This window comes from Thermomyces dupontii (assembly GCF_041956625.1).
Source record: "Thermomyces dupontii strain NRRL 2155 unplaced genomic scaffold VTN31scaffold_5, whole genome shotgun sequence".
NCBI classification, from domain to species: Eukaryota; Fungi; Ascomycota; class Eurotiomycetes; order Eurotiales; family Trichocomaceae; genus Thermomyces; species Thermomyces dupontii.
Genome location: NW_027192311.1, coordinates 1,098,796 through 1,111,240, shown reverse-complemented (window position 1 = coordinate 1,111,240; position 12,445 = coordinate 1,098,796). Strand labels below are relative to the sequence as shown.

At 52.0% G+C, this 12,445-nt stretch overlaps 6 protein-coding genes across 6 annotated transcripts; 3 read left to right on the top strand and 3 right to left on the bottom strand.

The window, feature by feature from the left end:
• Positions 1–133: 133 nt before the first annotated feature.
• On the bottom strand, positions 134–1,817 carry VTN31DRAFT_5680 (uncharacterized protein; the record flags this gene model as incomplete). Its single annotated transcript, XM_069406206.1, has 9 exons — positions 134–159; positions 212–381; positions 438–658; positions 708–804; positions 859–934; positions 985–1,029; positions 1,080–1,445; positions 1,502–1,608; positions 1,666–1,817. 9 exons carry the CDS (start codon positions 1,815–1,817, stop codon positions 134–136), a joined length of 1,260 nt encoding a protein of 419 aa, XP_069259837.1.
• A 1,641-nt stretch (positions 1,818–3,458) lies between these two features.
• Positions 3,459–5,548, top strand: VTN31DRAFT_5679 (uncharacterized protein; the record flags this gene model as incomplete). Its single annotated transcript, XM_069406204.1, has 2 exons — positions 3,459–3,635; positions 3,716–5,548. 2 exons carry the CDS (start codon positions 3,459–3,461, stop codon positions 5,546–5,548), a joined length of 2,010 nt encoding a protein of 669 aa, XP_069259836.1.
• A 447-nt stretch (positions 5,549–5,995) lies between these two features.
• Positions 5,996–7,513, bottom strand: VTN31DRAFT_5678 (uncharacterized protein; the record flags this gene model as incomplete). The annotated part of the gene is made up of 2 exons (XM_069406203.1): positions 5,996–7,165; positions 7,223–7,513. 2 exons carry the CDS (start codon positions 7,511–7,513, stop codon positions 5,996–5,998), a joined length of 1,461 nt encoding a protein of 486 aa, XP_069259835.1.
• A 1,412-nt stretch (positions 7,514–8,925) lies between these two features.
• On the top strand, positions 8,926–10,491 carry VTN31DRAFT_5677 (uncharacterized protein; the record flags this gene model as incomplete). Its single annotated transcript, XM_069406202.1, has 1 exon — positions 8,926–10,491. The coding sequence occupies one exon, from the start codon at positions 8,926–8,928 to the stop codon at positions 10,489–10,491; it is 1,566 nt and encodes a 521-aa protein (XP_069259834.1).
• Positions 10,492–10,561: 70 nt separating this feature from the next.
• On the top strand, positions 10,562–11,050 carry VTN31DRAFT_5676 (uncharacterized protein; the record flags this gene model as incomplete). Its single annotated transcript, XM_069406201.1, has 1 exon — positions 10,562–11,050. One exon carries the CDS (start codon positions 10,562–10,564, stop codon positions 11,048–11,050), a length of 489 nt encoding a protein of 162 aa, XP_069259833.1.
• Positions 11,051–11,104: 54 nt separating this feature from the next.
• VTN31DRAFT_5675 (uncharacterized protein) lies at positions 11,105–12,304 on the bottom strand (the record flags this gene model as incomplete). The annotated part of the gene is made up of 1 exon (XM_069406200.1): positions 11,105–12,304. One exon carries the CDS (start codon positions 12,302–12,304, stop codon positions 11,105–11,107), a length of 1,200 nt encoding a protein of 399 aa, XP_069259832.1.
• Between the last annotated feature and the right edge of the window lie 141 nt (positions 12,305–12,445).

Here is a 12,445-nt window from a genome sequence, read left to right as displayed (position 1 = left end):
TCTGACAGTGCTGTATGATTGCCATTGGTGCGTCATAAAAAATGAATCACAAGCAAAATCCAATGTGATGTACTTGAGCAGTTTCACTAATCATCCAGGGACACGTAACAGTCATATATTGCATCAATTTGTGTCACATTACAAACAAAAGATTGACATCTAGCCAGAGTCAGCAACAGGATGTCTTGATATCGAAACCAAAGATTCCTACCTATCGGGTGGCTGCAGCTCAGCTGCGGCTTCTGGGTATAATTGCGTTCCAAACGGCGTCGGATATTATTGAGTAATTGCAGATAACTCTGGCGAGGTTCACGCTTGAGACTCTCGATAAAAGCCCAGCTCAACGCGCCTCGTGCTTCCCCTCCCTTGAATGTATCAGCACTGCGGAAAGAGTCAGTGTCATTCCTTCCGGGCCTGAGAAGATAGGGCCAGCTCACGAAGTTTGGCTGTCTTTGGACCCGGAGAACATCACAACGTCGGCTGGCGACGTCTTGGTAATCAACGATCTCTTCCGCGCGGATCCCCCAATAGATGCCTTTTTGATGAAGCCAATGACCGTCATTGCAACCCCGGCAAGGTCACCTTTTTGGTACGCTTCTACCGCACCGAAAAAGTCTTGGAATGCCTCCTTGGCAAGGTTTGGTTCCTTGACCACGCCCTGCGCTGGTCAGCGTCTCTCAAATCAAATCTGCTGGGCCAATACGTACCTGCGTCGAGTAGATAAAAGGGAGGTCCAATGCAGTCCCCGAGTAGCACGAATCAAAAACAGCCGTCAACCGGACGCCCGGTTGTAAGGGTTTGACCCTGCAAGTGGATTGTTAGCCAGACCCCACGCCATTGGGTCGAGACTGATCATACAAGATATCGTGCATTTCATCATCTACGATATGCCCCGCAATCCTGTAGTCCACGGGATAGATCACATCATCAAAGCCTTGCTTCCGGTCAGACCTTTCGCACACTATCGACTGGGAACATCCGTACCATCGTCCTCGTCACCGTCGCGATCCGGCGTTCGGCCGCCATGACCTAACACACTTTAGCAACTACTGCGCCACACGGAGTACGTCATCATCTACCGGAAAAGTGAATAAATAAAGAATCATTCGGCCGCGCGTCTTTCACCAGCCAGTGCATGGCTCGGATGATATTCGCCCTTGTTGGTTGACTTATGGGGTCGGGTTTATCATCTGTCAAGATCACCATGTCCTCCTCCTTGTAACCGTACTTGTCCTCGAGGAAAGTCTTCATCCGATTGACGTCGTTGATGCATCCTCGCAGCTGGTTTGGCTGACCGATATAATTGATTCCAATGAGCAACGCTTTTCGGGCACCAGAGCAATTAGAATACTTGAATTGATAGTAAGAGGGAGCACCATGGCCGAACTGTTGCGGGACTTGTGGAGGCGGCTGTGGATTGTACCCGACCGGCGGAGTCCAGGGGTCTGCGCCGACAATCAACACATATATATCTCGGTCTACATGCCCCGAAATGACTTACTGTACGATGGCACGCTAATGTTATGTGGTGGTGGAGGAGCGGACGGGCCGAATGTGTGAGGTCGCGGAGGGAGAGGTGGTGAGGGACCATCATCCAAGGCGGGAAATCTGTGGTCAGGTTAACATCCAACCTCAGCCCCGTATCCAGCGACAATCGGCACTTACGAGTCTGTTGCCGGCCTCGGCGGATGGCCTGGAACAGGCGGGTTTGTTGGCGGATTCCATTGGGGCTGAGGAGGTTGCGGCTGGTGCGGGTAATGCCAGGTGGGATGCGATGGGTGCGTGTGAGCAGGAGCGCCGTAACGCGAATGGTACATGGAAAATCGTGGGAATTGAAGAGGGAGAGAGACCCGGCTATTCGCGCGTCAGGATCGATTGCGGCCGGTTGATCAAGAGTGAAGCTCAAAATACCGTTGTTCGCACGACGTTCTTGTACAGATGGGCCTCAAGGCCAAGTGCACAAGAAGGGGGGGTGTGTACTCCGTATATATGCGAGTCCCAGACTACTTTGAATCAACCGAACGAGCGAACGAGTGACCGAAAATTCCAACAATATCAAACGATAAGATGGAATCGCATGCGATACTCGGCTTGAAACCCGGCAAAACTCAAGAAGAAGCTCACGGGAAGTGAACCCCCGACTTGCCCAGACTAACGAGTAGAGAGACCCTCAAAACGCCCCGTTTGTTGGCGGTACTTGAGGCAAGTAAGTACTACTTCTGTTGGCCCGCGAGTTGGATCCAACCTTCGGACGTTCAGCCGCACTTCCCATATGGAAAGTACGGTGATTCAGATCATGTGACTAACTCAAGTGCTCTTATCAATCACCCAACACCACGCGCGCCAAGAAAGGCACCTGACCTTACTCGTAACTTACTCGTATGAATTAGTTAGGTAGGTATGTCCTGCTAGAGTACTTGGGCTATGAGAACTGAAGGTACTTCGTACTCTAGGCAGAAAGCAAGGCTGTGAAATCTGCTTTGCAGTCGGAAATGTTTGACTGCCGGTGGGCTTCGGAGGTCCGGTCTTGAAGTCCCCCGCACGGTGATCGAAGGTCATGGGTACATGTACTTTACTCCGAGCGAAGTACTCCTTATGCAACTTTTAGCTAAGTTAGGTACAGTAGTTACTAAAGTAGTTACTGTACTCGTAGTTCTTTGTCACTCAGCGCGCCAAATATCGCAGAGCCGCATCTCTCTACATAGCGTGATTTCCAAGTTTACCTGAGGCTCAAAGCAAACCGCCATTCCCTCAAAATTCAAACACGCCCTTGCATCCATCATCCATGTTCATATTACTAGTTCAGAAACACAACAACTGAGCACTGTACGAGTACCTTTTACTGTCCATGCGAGACGGATGTCTCGGTCAAGATTAAAAAGAGCTTAGCGCGTTTGTAGTATGACTCGACAATGAACCTGATCATAGGTCCCATTCCTTGACTCGTGTGTGCTCATCGCTGCTTCATCAGCAAGCTTATTACTCGTCTAAGTACTAGGTGGATTCCAGGACGGCATTTATACATAGTCGTAACTGCTGACTTGTTCTGGTGGTTGGTCGAAGATCCCCATATGATTCATCTTCCGCTTTCTTTTAATCACAGCTTCAATATTCAAAACCCTAAAACGATCCTAAACTCCACGCATTCAATTTGTGGATCAGTCCTTGAGCCTCACATGTCGCTTTCCTGACGTTCCTATATCATTCGTCAACGCCCTCGTGTACAAACAGAACAGATTCCCACTTGCTTTGCGACAAAATTATCATCTCCCGCCACCTAACACCAGAAGTCGGTGGCAATGTCATCGTGGTCGAGAAACGAAGTATTAAGATTCGTCATGCACGCATTTCCAACTTGTTCAAGTCATACCATTGTGACTTTTGCAACTATCTGACTATACTCTCCTTGCTATGTGATCGTTTGTTTCCTTCGGGCTGTAAAGAGAATGTTCTCCAACATGGACTACCCCGTCGTTCGGACGGCGAGGAGCCCAAATCTCGACACGATGCCCTTCGACATTGTGTACGAAATCCTCTCGTGGCTGGACTATCTGGATTACATCAACCTCGGCAGAGTCAGTCGCACTCTTTACTCCCTTTTACAGAATGATTTGCTCGCCAAGAGAGTCATTGAAGTAAGGAACTTGCGAATTGTTGCCTTATCCAAGCGTCCTACCAAACAAAAAAAAGGAAACCTGGTTGACGACCTTAGCAGGCTTATTTCCTGCACACCCGAGAAGCGCAATTGGCCGCAAAAGGTTGCCTGTCATTTCGCGATGCTCTTGGGTGGTTGGTCGATGTGAGGGAAGCCGTGGCCTTGGCCAATCCCTACTCGGTCGCAATTGTGGCTCATGCGGCCACTTTTCTCTATCAAGGCGGTGTGCTGTGCTACGTCTCTGCCAATGAAATCCGAGTCTGGAACGTGCACCATGCAGAGCCGATGGAGCAAGTCCTAAATGTCCGCAAGGCTCTGCGGAGGATCGTTCCGGGATTTGCCCGAGCAGAAGATCTTGGTGCCCAGATCGAGCTTGGCCTGTTGTACTACAGTATGGGAATGGTCGCGATGGTGGTTGAGATGCAGGGAGAGCAACCGTCTCTGATCGTTCTCGATGTTACACCAAGAGGACATAGAAGGCGCAAAGGCGGCCGAGTCCGCTTCGCAAGACAGCTGACATCTACCCGTCGGCTATTTGTGCGCCACAACGAATCGTACATCTTCTACGGCGTCTATTCGAGAGTCGGAACGGATGGCGATCCGCAGTGGACGATCGAATGGGCCGATCTGCGGGCAGGTTATCGAGGACCGCCTGCAAAGCCGATCATCCTGAGGAACTTTCCAGGCTCGGATATTGGCCAGAGTGTCTGTTTTGAGCTGTTCAAGGATCGTCTCTATGCAGTCACCAACAGAATGGATTCCAATGAAGACGAACTGCACTGGGTGTCATACTATGAATGGACCTGCATCGAACCGGACCCGAATGTCCGACGTCCTCGCATCCATCGAGTATGGAGACGCAACCATAAAGAAGGTCCAATCATGGAAACTTGGACGGATATGTTCCTGCGGGAAGATGAGAAGACAGGCGAGATTCAGATCTACGAATGTCGACGGGAATGGTTGCATGAAGCCTCAGACAGCACACGCACGTGCTATATCACTCCGTTAAAGGAGTCCCAGTCCGTGACTGTTGGCGGCAGCGACGAATCATTGTCGTCGACTTTCGGATCTATCTCTTTCGAATCCCCAGGCTCAAACGGCTCGGACGACTCCCGAGTTCCCGAGCAATCGGAACGGAGACAGCCACACGGAGAACGGGAGGATCCATTGAGTGATCTCGGAATCGGCCTGCAGCGGTTGGATAAGTTTGTGCACTCGGACTACAACCCCGGTGCAACGTGCCCAAGATATGACTTCATCCTCGCGCGGACCAGATTCCGCACATACAACGCGTCTGCGTCGACCTTCATGGACCTCGTCGACGATTCCCCCGTCCCTGCATCTTCATCTTCGCCCAGCGGACGGTTACGTGTCCGAATCTGCTCTCGCAAGCAGCTGGGCTCCTCCGTCGCTACCTCCAAAAGTTCCACAGCATCGGGCTTTTCCAGCGATAACCGTTACGTCTCGCGGGGGACTAGACTCTGGCCCCCGGATGATGCGCCACCGGAGATCTTCAAACTCGTCAGTCCCGGTGGAAGCACGAGCGTTGTCCAAGCTGCAGCGGACGAACGGTCGCTGGTCTACTCCGTCGATGTCGGTCGTCACCAAGTGCTAGTATTAGTCAGTTTCGATCCGAAAATAAAGCTCAAGTCCATGCGGCCGTTGAAGAATTCTTCTACTTCTTCTTCTTCTTCTTCTCCTCCTTCCGAAAATGCTCCTCGCACCCCCACGGCCTGCCCGGCGAATGATTGTCCCAAAGTAATCAAAGTCGGAGATCGGTGGGCGACACCTCTGGAATCGGCCAGAATCGAGGCTTCTCAATTGCAGCCGACCATTAGGACGGAACCCGCAATGCATCTCATTCTTGATCAGGGAATCTGGCTTCGATAGATTAATATGACTCGCAGTCACAGTTCTTTCTGACATCATTCGAAGTAGAGATGGCCGAAGAAAGGCTGACATGCGCCGCAGCTTGTTCTAGTAGTCTTTTGCTAGTGGCGGCATTCCCGGTCCGGTGGCAGGCCTCTATCAGCATAGGGATAAGGAATTGTAGATTCAAGCTTACGCCCGAAGTACACGTACGTTGACCGTTGAGCAGTCAATGCTCCTGCTACTCGTACAGTCTGGATGATACATTAAAGTTGAACAACACCGCAGAATCGGAGAAACTCTTCCCTCGTCTATATATCAAAATGCACGAGGTACAGACAAGTCACAGAATCAGAGTCTAAAATACCATCCAACGTTAGCCATGAGTAATAATCGGAACATAAGTCTAAAGTGAGTATCATCATAACCAATACCAGAATGCCACACAACGCCGTTGCCAAGTAATGTTCACCAATGGCATATGCCGCCCTCGCTGTCATCCACAGCCCACGTTCCTGCCAAACCCACGATCTCGATCTGTCCATCTGCGTGCTCATCAACCTTGCCGAGCGATACAATGCTCTTGTCAACAGGCGCATTGCTCAGCAGTCGACGTGCCCAGGAGTCAATAGCGGGCTCGCTCGTCTCGTCCCGCGCCTGCTTCAAGAATAGGATCAACGCAGTACCACCCGTGCCCCGGAGATTCTTGCTGCTGCCGCCATTGGTGGATTTGCGATTAGCAAGATTCACGGTCGGCCGCTTGGATGGCGCGCTGCTAACCGAGTTCCGACGCTGCTCCCGCGACTTGATGATGATGTATCGCGACACCATCTGGATGTGTTTGTCGCGGAGGTTGCGGAGCATTGCAAGACATGCATCGTATGCCAAGCAGAGAGCTTTGTCGTTCCGTCGGGATTCAACGAATTGACGAATGTTGGCAACGCTGCTGACGTGTTCCAGGAATCGACGGTGTGGGCCTGGCATGTACTCGCGCATCTCCTGAATAAAGTTGTGGCGGGGTTTGGGCGCCATGCCATCGGGATCTTTTTGCATAGCCTCTTCTCGCGTTACGCCCGTGGGACGGTGATCGACGCCGAGAACAATATCGAAAAACTGAATGAGTGAACTCTGCGCATTGCTGCCTCCTCCATACTGACAGTAGTCACTTTTTCCAGAGCCCGTATCAAAAATGATCCCATTCGGCAGGCCAGCATCACCCATGTTCTTACTTCCCGCGAGGAAAGGGCGGATGCGATGATAGAACACATGGGGGTCGCAGTGTTCGTACATCCTTTGCAGCACGTTGCTCACGTCGTCAATGATCTCCGCTAAATCTTGAAGGCACCTGGTCACCACCTGGCTGTTTCCCGCCCTCGCGGCTGCGATGGCGTCAAGCATCAGAGACAATGAGGGTGCCCCCCGTGCCTCGATGGCCACAGAAACCAGGTAGAACCACTGCTCATCTAACGACCCAGTGAAGGTGTTGATGCAGGCTAGATTCTCAAGATTATCTGCCGGCTCATCGGCGAAGATTGGCTTGTAGTTCCACAAGCAAACCGCTGCGTAAGTTGCAACAGGCGGCAGCTCCAGTCGCTTGCAGACTTCCAGGAATGGAACACTAATCGGCGGAGGAATCACCTATGTGGCGTGTCAGCCAAGAATTGAATTGCTACGCCTTGGATCGGACTTGCTCACCTCTGCAGGCGTGTCGTCGCCCCAGATGTAGCCATGCATCAGGAAGGAAAGAACCACACATGCTCGCTGCCATTCAGACTCGCTGCGCAAGAACGCTGTTGACAAGACAGGGAGCTGGTCGACCGTTGATCGAAGTCTCCGACTGAGGATCAGTGCATGCAGATTCGCCAGGACAGATTCCCATTTCGCATAATACGGGTCGGGCAAAGAGGTCAGCGGGGGCGACGGAGGAAGGAATCCATGTCGAGGATCAATGCCGTAGTCCTCTAGGACAGGGATTGGGGGCAACATGGCCTATGCACAAAGCGCCCCGTGTCTAATATAAATATAGACCGATATTACAGCAGAACAAGAACACGAATGCGTCCACCTCTACGATGACGAAAATTCGTTCGTCCGGTGGCACTGCGAAGGAATGGAAAAGGGTCACGTGCTTGGGGTTTGGCCCTGGTCCAGAGTGGGAAGGGGCGAGAAATGACTGGAGAAAGATTCCGGGGGGGGGGAGGGGGGTTCTTCCTTCAGTGGCGGAGTAGAGGCAGTCTAGGCGACACGAAAAAAGCAGAGAAAGGATTGAAAGAGTGCGAAAATGAAAAGCGGCTGGGGCATGAGGGTTTATGAAGTCCCCAGTCCGGGGGTCCTCACAAATGGATTAGAAATGCAAAATCTTGTGAATCGGCTTAATAGTGGCCTGACTTGAACTGAGGCATATTGAGATTCCGGTGAAGCTTGGACTAGGAATAGTAAAAGTCTGTCTGGCAGCAGAAAGGACGAGGTCCTCGTTCGGAGGAGGTGAGGGCAAGCCATACGAGAACCTGACTAAAATCTTTTGATAATCGCAGAGATTTTGCTGCGGGGACAGCCGAAGTTGACGCCGATTTACTACGAGTACTGTATGTTTTCTGCGAGTGCCGAAGTTCAAACGCTCAGAGTCTCGGATCATCCATGTATGCGGGAAATCCGGGAATCAAACGCTGGCCGTTGCATATGCATATATATGCAACTATCCACTGCGGAGAGCCTCCTAATCGACATGGGCGACATAATTATCATATCTGATCGTGCTGTCATGGAAAGATGTCAGGTTCCTACAGTCGACGATAGGCCGATATGGATATAAGCGGCACCAAAATGACAGATGACATGCAGGGCCGCTGCATGGTGGATCCGGCAAACTCCGATAAAGGCCGGCTGCCAGGGGATACAAAAACCAAAAAAAAAAAAAAAAAATAAAAAAAAAAAAAGGAACGGAACAGATCGCCTCTCGTGCAAATGCTCCAAACTCGCCACAGGGTACATGATCGAGTAACGAAAGCGAGTCGTTACAGGAGAAAATCATGCTCATTCTCGCTTTCACTGATGCAGGATTTCTTTGCCACCATTAGACGGCCATGACTCGATGAGTCCACGATTGTCCATGGCTCGCCTTCTTGTGTATAGGTTACGTTTGGTAACTAGAAAATAACTCTTCGGGAGTTAGTTATACATTGTTATTTTCATAGCGGAAAGTTCCTAAGAACTAGCCTTAATTGGTTTAATCTTCGATCTAAACCTCAAAAGGCAAATTACAGTAAAGTTAGGGCTTGAACCTCAAGAGCCCAGTCACCGTGTCACCAAGCCTGGAAACGGGAACGAAGCGCGTTGTTGTTCCTCCGATCATATATCACGGAGACGCCGATCAAATAGCCTGTTCCTCTGGCGGCATTATGCCAACCGACTTGCTCGGATGGGCAGTTCCTGCTCTCTCGAAATTCCTCCCTCTCGACGATGAGTCTCTTCGACAGATCGTGACCTATTCAGCCAGCCTCTCGAAAGAGGACAGTGCTGAACACTTGAAGAACCTGCTGGGCGATTCGCCGGCAGTGCTGGAGTTCATTTCGTCTTTCAACGCCCGGCGATCGGACGACCAGTCGACACCACCACCAAGCGCCGCTTCGTCGCGCTCCGCAGATATTGATAGCGGAAATACTCCACAGAAGCAGAAGAAGCGAACCAAGGCACCCTTACACAGCGCAGGACCGCCGCGGATACCGGAGAACCATGGAAACACGGCCGGAGCATACAGGAAGGCAGATCAGGAAGAGGATTACATGTCGGCATCGGCCTCCAAATCGGGGCCAGGTGGGAGCAGCGCACCAGTGTCAGATGCTTCGTCATCGTCTACAAAGCCTGCTGCACGGCTCCGTCCAGATGGTAGCGATACTCAATCGCAGGGATCGTCACCTGCACGCAAGACGAAATTACCTCCGTCGGCGGACGGACCGCTCATCTCCGATTATCTGCCCAATGTCAGGTCCAAGACCATGAAATCTTCCAGAAATCGTACCGCATCACCTAGCACGCCTAGCACTGCCAAGAGCTCGGAATCGATTACGACGAACAATATTGCTGATTTGACTGCGGCAATTGCTGCGCTAGAAGTGTCTACGAATCCTAGATCGGCAAAGGAGCGACGAATTTGCAATTGTAATGCAACCATTCACATGCTATTCACTCCAGCACCTAACTGCCTAAACTGCGGCAAAATCATCTGTTCCTTGGAAGGGCTACAGCCATGCTCGTTCTGCGGTGCACCTCTCCTCTCGAGCGAAGAGATTCAGAGCATGATACAAGAGCTTCGTGCTGAGCGAGGACAGGAAAAAATGCGTGCACACAATGAAAGCATGCGTCACACTGGCGGCCCTGGCATATCTCCTGCGGCTGCCAGCGGGCTTGAGGCTGCTGTCGCACATCGGGACAAGCTCTTAGCGTTCCAGGCACAAAACGCCCAACGCACCCGTATCAGGGATGAGGCCGCCGACTTCGAGATCCCAAATGTAATATCGACGCAATGGATGACTCCGGCGCAGCGGGCCCTAGCGCTGAAGAAACAGCAGCGTATGCTCCGAGAAATGGAAGAGAAGTCACGACCAGAATGGGAGAAGAAAAGGACGGTGATGAGCCTGGATATCAAGGGTGGTCGAGTGGTGCGGACGTACCAAACTGCACCCGTAGAAGCGGAGTCAGAAACGGAAGACGAGGACGAGACCGCAGCGGCCGACGAGGGTGATGCATCCCATGAAACCGGCGGTACCGCTGCGTTTAGCAAGAATCCCCTCCTTGCTAGCGGCGGCCTGGTGCGGCCTGTGTGGAAGGGTTCGACAGGGAGAGAGGGGACATCTCGAAAAGAGTCCCAGCAAACGTGGCGACGCGTACAGGATGATAACGAGGATAACGAACAGTGGATTCTTGACGGAGGGATTTACGGGCACAGCAAGGATAGTGGGCAATAGAGAACTCATCCTCTGTACGGACAGACGATTCAATGACGATGGATGGCCACGTACGGACTGAGAGCCGGCTATGTACAACGAGCAGATCGCTGCCACTCTCTCCAAACAGGCTTCCAGCCGCCAAAATTCTCCCATAAATCCCAGGCGGGAAAAGTGGCGATCAAGCTGCCTTTATCCCATCTATCTATCCCATGGATGGCCGTTGAAGATGACCGGGAACGGAACCTTAGAACCAGCTGCAGTATCTTATCCCCAGTCTATAGTGAATGCCTGTGCTGTGCGTTTCGACCTGCAGCCGCATGCTTCGTCTTGCAATGGATTTACCATTGCACATATCACCGCTGGGAAGCTTTGCGGGCATGATACCCGAGTTCCGAAGTGTCTTTTCCGGAAGGAACCCGTATGGGCTATCGACACGGGGCAGGCGTCAGCATGCGCTGTTCTCCGACTGTTCTCGAACTCGGCTGGTTCGAGTTTTGGAGCCCGCAGCAACAAACATGTCTTCGTAATTGGTATGAACACGTTGCAATGTGCCGAATGTATTCGTGAGAGCAGCTAATTTGTGATGTATCGGTGAAGAGGACCTAGGCCGGCGTGAGGTCATACGGCAACATCAAGATAATGCCAACAATGTTCGCCAAATCGACTGGGTGTCGGAAGAATTCTCCTCCTTATTCCCTTGCTCGCCGGACTCCTCCTGGCGCTCTTGCTGTAGAAGCCGCTTGATGTGGGGCACAAGAAGTGCGGCGTCTGTATCCTTTTCTTGATCCAACAGCAGCCTCAAAGCATCAAGCCAAACCCGCACAACATGCTCGCGTTTGTGGCTGGTTAGCTTCGAGGATGATTCTGCTGGCAGAACTCGTTTTCGTAGATAATCCAGGAGCGGATCCGCGGTCGGCCGCGACGGGTGGTAGAGCCACACAGAAGCACTCGAAAAGGGGAGTGATGGAAGAGTAGCTAAAGCTGCACAGAACCGCTCATATAAGTCAGGGGGAATGGACTTGGTGGAGGGATCCGAACTATGATCACTGATCCACCGGCTCAAGCATACAGCGCCTTGTCCCAGCATCAGGTCTCTTGTCTCTGGCGTGATGTGATCCAACGACGAACACATCTGGACAACTTGGAGATATGATTGCAGCGCAGACTCAATGCCGCGCCCATATTGGAGGTCCGCTTCGATAAAATCGGCCAAGAATTCCTTGAAGAGCTGCCGTCCGGGTTTCTCTGGAATTTGCCCATCGAGTCCGCCAATGTCCAACTTGCTGATCATTCGGAGCCAGATCATTACGGTATCATGGAGATCCTCCGCTGCCATGAACTTGAGGACTGCAGATGTCGCAGGACGCCATTTGAACAACGTCTTCCGCGACGCGGAATCTGACGCCCAAAACCACGAGACCACTCGAGCACCCGCACCAGTCGTCTTCATGGCCTCCTTGGCATTTGAAGATGATGAGCCAATCAGTGCCAGTTGGTAGCGAAGGCAATCCGCAATGTCACGTCCGGTAATGGCGCCCGCGGCTACCAGTTCATCGAACAGAGCCATGGGCTGCTCCGCTAACCGTTTGGAACGCTCCTGCGGAGTGAGTGCCTGGCCCTTTGGGGGAACGACTCGAAACAACGGGTTCTCCAAAATCGACCGGACATGCTGATCCGCAGATTTGCTTGGTTGATTCGTGTCTGCAGCCTCAAGCTGCCGGCGAAAGGACGAGGTCAACGCGGAGAGCAATTGCTGCGATTCACGCGGCGTGCGAGGCAAAGGGGGGTGGATTTTGCGCCACGCCCGTCTCAAGACTGATGTTTTCTTCATAACGAAATCTCTTCAATTTGTGGTACCGTGCGAGTATTCAACATTGACGCGGCGGATTTGAGATGCGGTCGAAGTACCGTCAAACAGCATTGACACAATCCTTTGGAACACTTGATCAGAGGTCAGGGCCAGTCCGGGGCC